The 4,052-nt window shown below is 29.7% G+C and overlaps 1 protein-coding gene across 1 annotated transcript; it reads left to right on the top strand.

Annotated features, from left to right (window-relative positions):
* Nucleotides 1-420: 420 nt before the first annotated feature.
* LOC126781457 (COP9 signalosome complex subunit 8) lies at nt 421-3,977 on the top strand. Its single transcript, XM_050506448.1, has 4 exons — nt 421-627; nt 1,028-1,098; nt 1,278-1,459; nt 3,677-3,977. The coding sequence occupies exons 1-4, from the start codon at nt 574-576 to the stop codon at nt 3,925-3,927; spliced, it is 558 nt and encodes a 185-aa protein (XP_050362405.1). The 5' UTR covers nt 421-573; the 3' UTR covers nt 3,928-3,977.
* The last annotated feature ends 75 nt before the right edge of the window (nt 3,978-4,052 follow it).

Genomic DNA, 4,052 nt, shown 5'->3' with positions numbered 1-4,052 from the left:
ATTTATATACTATAGAAGTTGCGGCTTCTTCTCTCTAAATCTATATTTTTATAGTGCTAGGCTCTTCCCCTTAAAATACTGTCAATTTTGTAATTAATTTGTTTGATTTTCTTGTTTTAATATTATTATATTCATTACATTATTATTATTTTTATAGAAATGTGGTTAACAATATTTTAGTATTATAAAAAATATTTGCTTATGTTATAATGTACTTATATTGTACCTTAAAATGCATGTTGTGGCTGTTTTAAAGGGTTGCACATTTTATGTTAGTTGAATGTGTTTTATTATTACATGTATACGTGTTGTGACTGTTGATGGTTCTTAATAAAATAAAAATAAAATTACATATGTAACCTATAGTCTATTATTGCTAGTCTGTTATCTTATAACATCATGTCAGTGCGATGTCATTGTCAACTGTCATTGTTTCGTCCGATTTCATTTCGAACTTTCGAAGTTGCGATTTCATTTTCAAGACAATATAATAAGTTCTAATGTTAACGATTGCTTATTTATAAAATCAGTTTCAATTCACTACTTAAGAAACTATTAAGTACATTTAAAAACATGATTACAAATTTTGATAAGCTATGTACAGAATTAGAGAAACAAGAATTGGAGGTATGTAAATTATATGATTACACCTAACCGGTAGATTTTTTTGTATTTTTACTTACAATTAACGCCTTTATTACTGTTTTTTTAAATACATACTATAGAGGGAATAAGTTAAATATTGTCCTTTAATCTATTTTAAATGTCTTAATGGTGACCATTACTGCCATAGTATGCCTTATTTATAAATGAGTCTAAGAAATAACATAAAATTTCACCAATGTGGAATATTGATCTATCAAAGCAACTTTAACAAAATATAAATATTAAGTAGCGTTTATACACATCACAACAGAAAACAAATGTATTAGTGCTCGGAAACTTCAAATTTGGTCTAACTTGAACTTGACACAGTTAGTGTTTTTCATAAAGTATACTATTATATTAAAACTTGTATGTATTTCAGGCAACAAATGGAGTCGCTTCAATATCAACATATGCACAATTATTAGCAATATACCTTTATCAAAATGATCTGTAAGTATTAAATGATTTTGTAATTTTACCATATTAAGCAGAGATTTGTAAAGTTTTTTTTGTAAATCCAGCTAAATCTTGTAGGTTATTTTAACAGATGAATAAAAAACATCATCATGGATATTTTTTATGTCATACCTTTTTTTCATTCAACATTGTTATGTTGATTATTATTGCAGATGTAATGCAAAATTTTTATGGAAAAGAATCCCTCAAAATATTACAAGCAGCAATCCTGAGTTAATGGCAATATGGGCTATTGGACAAAAACTATGGAAGAAAGACCTCGCTGCTACTTACCATGCTCTGTCTGCCTACATATGGACGGAACCAGTTGCTAATATAATAAGAGCTCTAGAAGGTAAGTAACTCGATGTAAAGTGTAAATAAATTCATATTTTTTTGGATAAAAACAGTGACCAATATTATGAACATAAAAATAAAGTTACCACTATTGTCAACCATCTCCCATTCTCCAAAGTCAATGTATCATTATATATATATCATATGTAGCAATCAAGTCGAAGAACTGCGATATATTACACATTCATGTCACTTACTTTTCACTTTTTTTTTATTATTTTAAATTTGACTAAAATAATAAAAATTAATAATGTAAATTTAATAATAATAATAAATTTTAGGTTTTCATATTTATTTGATTACACCAATAATTGCGAGGTATGAAGAGGCATCTTGCAACAAGCAAGGTGGGGGCTAGTGCATTCTTCCTGACTGAATTGGCTTTCGTCGCATTTGAACTCGACTATCACTCATGTGAAATAGACTCATTTGCCTTCCCGGCAAGAAATAACAAATATATATATCTATATATTTGTCATTTTTTATAATTTTAAATTGGTTACTACACTTTTCGCTATCAACACTTTTTTTTCTAATTTATTTATTGGTAAACGTAATATGATCTGCAGGATTTAATTACAGAATACCCTGTAACAATGTATTGACTATGAGAAGCCCAAAACTGGATGTTATAAGATTATCTTTACCTCACTGTTTCAATCAATATCATCAATCATGTGATATGTATGGATTATATTGTTGTTTACATATTCTGACGCAAACCATAGTTATTCCTACTTTGTTAAAAACATCCTCAAAGTAGTATAAAGATACTCCAAATTCATAAATGGTCCAAACAGCTCGTTTTTGAAGCATTAAAATAGTTGTTATTAAATTTTTTTGTAGTTGTCATTGAGGCCAATAAATAATTTCACATTTTCTATAAAACATTTGAACCAATAAATGTATACGTAAAATTAATGTTTGTGTTTAAGAATAATTCGATGTAAAATTTAAGTACAGGCACAAGGAACATATGCTTGTCCACATACACCTACCATACTATATAATAAAAAAAAAAACTGATCTTATAAACGTTAGCGTTATCAGTGAACGTGCTTAAACGTAAACAGAATGATAAAGATGAATGAACTTGGAAAATGTTTGATTTTTTTTTATAGAATAGGAAGGCGGACGAGCATATGGGCCACCTGATGGTAAACGGACACCAACGCCCTTAGACATTGGCATTCTATACATAGCCAATGCGCCACCAACCTTGGGAACTAATATTTTTGTCCCTTATGCCAGTAATTACACTGGCGCACTCAACCTTCAAACCGGAACACAACAATATCAAGTACTGCTGTTTCGCGGTAGTATATCTGATGAGTGAGTAGTACCTACCCAGACGAGCTTGCACAAAGCCCTACCATTTTTTTTTTACCAACTGTCAATATCTTTAGGTAAACGTTTAATATAATATTACAAAATGAACACTTTAAATCTGTAATTCAAATCTTTCATCTGACAGCTACAACATTACATTTATCAATATATACGTAAGTATAAGGTTCTTTGAAATATCGCACAATATACAAATTAACTAACTGTTTAATGTATTTTCCATAAGTCATTTCTCACAATAAACAAACATACCCGGCGTCAAGCAATGTCATTATCACAAATATTGAATAAAAGCGCACCCAAGGTGGTATATCGTAATTGTGGTATATCTAATGTAACGTGCGCAAACGATAGCAAAAAACTGTTTACGGCTACAGCTTTATTACGAAATCGAGAATGCGAGCATAGCGGAGACCTATTTATTAAATCTGACCACATTTATTTAATAAGAAAAACAATGGCATTTCAAACGCAAGGCATTTAAAATTTTCAAACTTTATAGAAACTAAGTTGAAAATTAAGATCGGCGGGTTTTAAACGGGTCAACCGCTAAATATAAAAACTTCACATAATCTTGTCATGTCTAGTAATCGCCAATCATGATGCCAGATAGAACATTGCTTTTATATATAAAATCAACGTTAGAAAATTACTACATATGTGCATTCAGTAGAATATACTTGTAATACTGTAGTAGTTAGTGTGCGTAATGCACCAAGCAACATAAATGTATTAGAGTTAACTCAATAAGTTAATAACAGCAAATACAATGTCCGGTACTACAGTTACTGATAGTTTTTACATATTATTAGTTATATATATTATTTTAAATTAAATTGGTCAAATATAATATGTATATTTTTTTCAGAGAAAGTTCGTGAAAGAGCATTTAATTTGATCGGACGTTCATATAGTACTATATCCGTAGACACCGTGGTGCTTATGACAGGACTGAGTCGTGAAGCAGTTTTTCAAATATGCCGAGACCGTAAATGGGATATTCACGTTGATGGAGTCACCATCATACCAACTCCACCCTCTCAACCCGCTCCTCTACATACCTCAAGTGAAGACCAATTGTTCAAGCTCACAGAATTTGTGTCATTCTTAGAAAACTAAATTTAGAATTATGTTTATTTAAAAATAAAAAAATTGGCTAATTAAGTGTATTATTGTATTTTCATTTTACCTTTTTTTGTAAATTTCAATAGCATGAGGAAGGTGAAATAAAACCAAGCAAGTAA

Source organism: Nymphalis io, chromosome 3, assembly GCF_905147045.1.
Source record: "Nymphalis io chromosome 3, ilAglIoxx1.1, whole genome shotgun sequence".
Classification (NCBI taxonomy): domain Eukaryota; kingdom Metazoa; phylum Arthropoda; class Insecta; order Lepidoptera; family Nymphalidae; genus Nymphalis; species Nymphalis io.
This window is presented reverse-complemented; position numbering and strand designations above follow the sequence as displayed.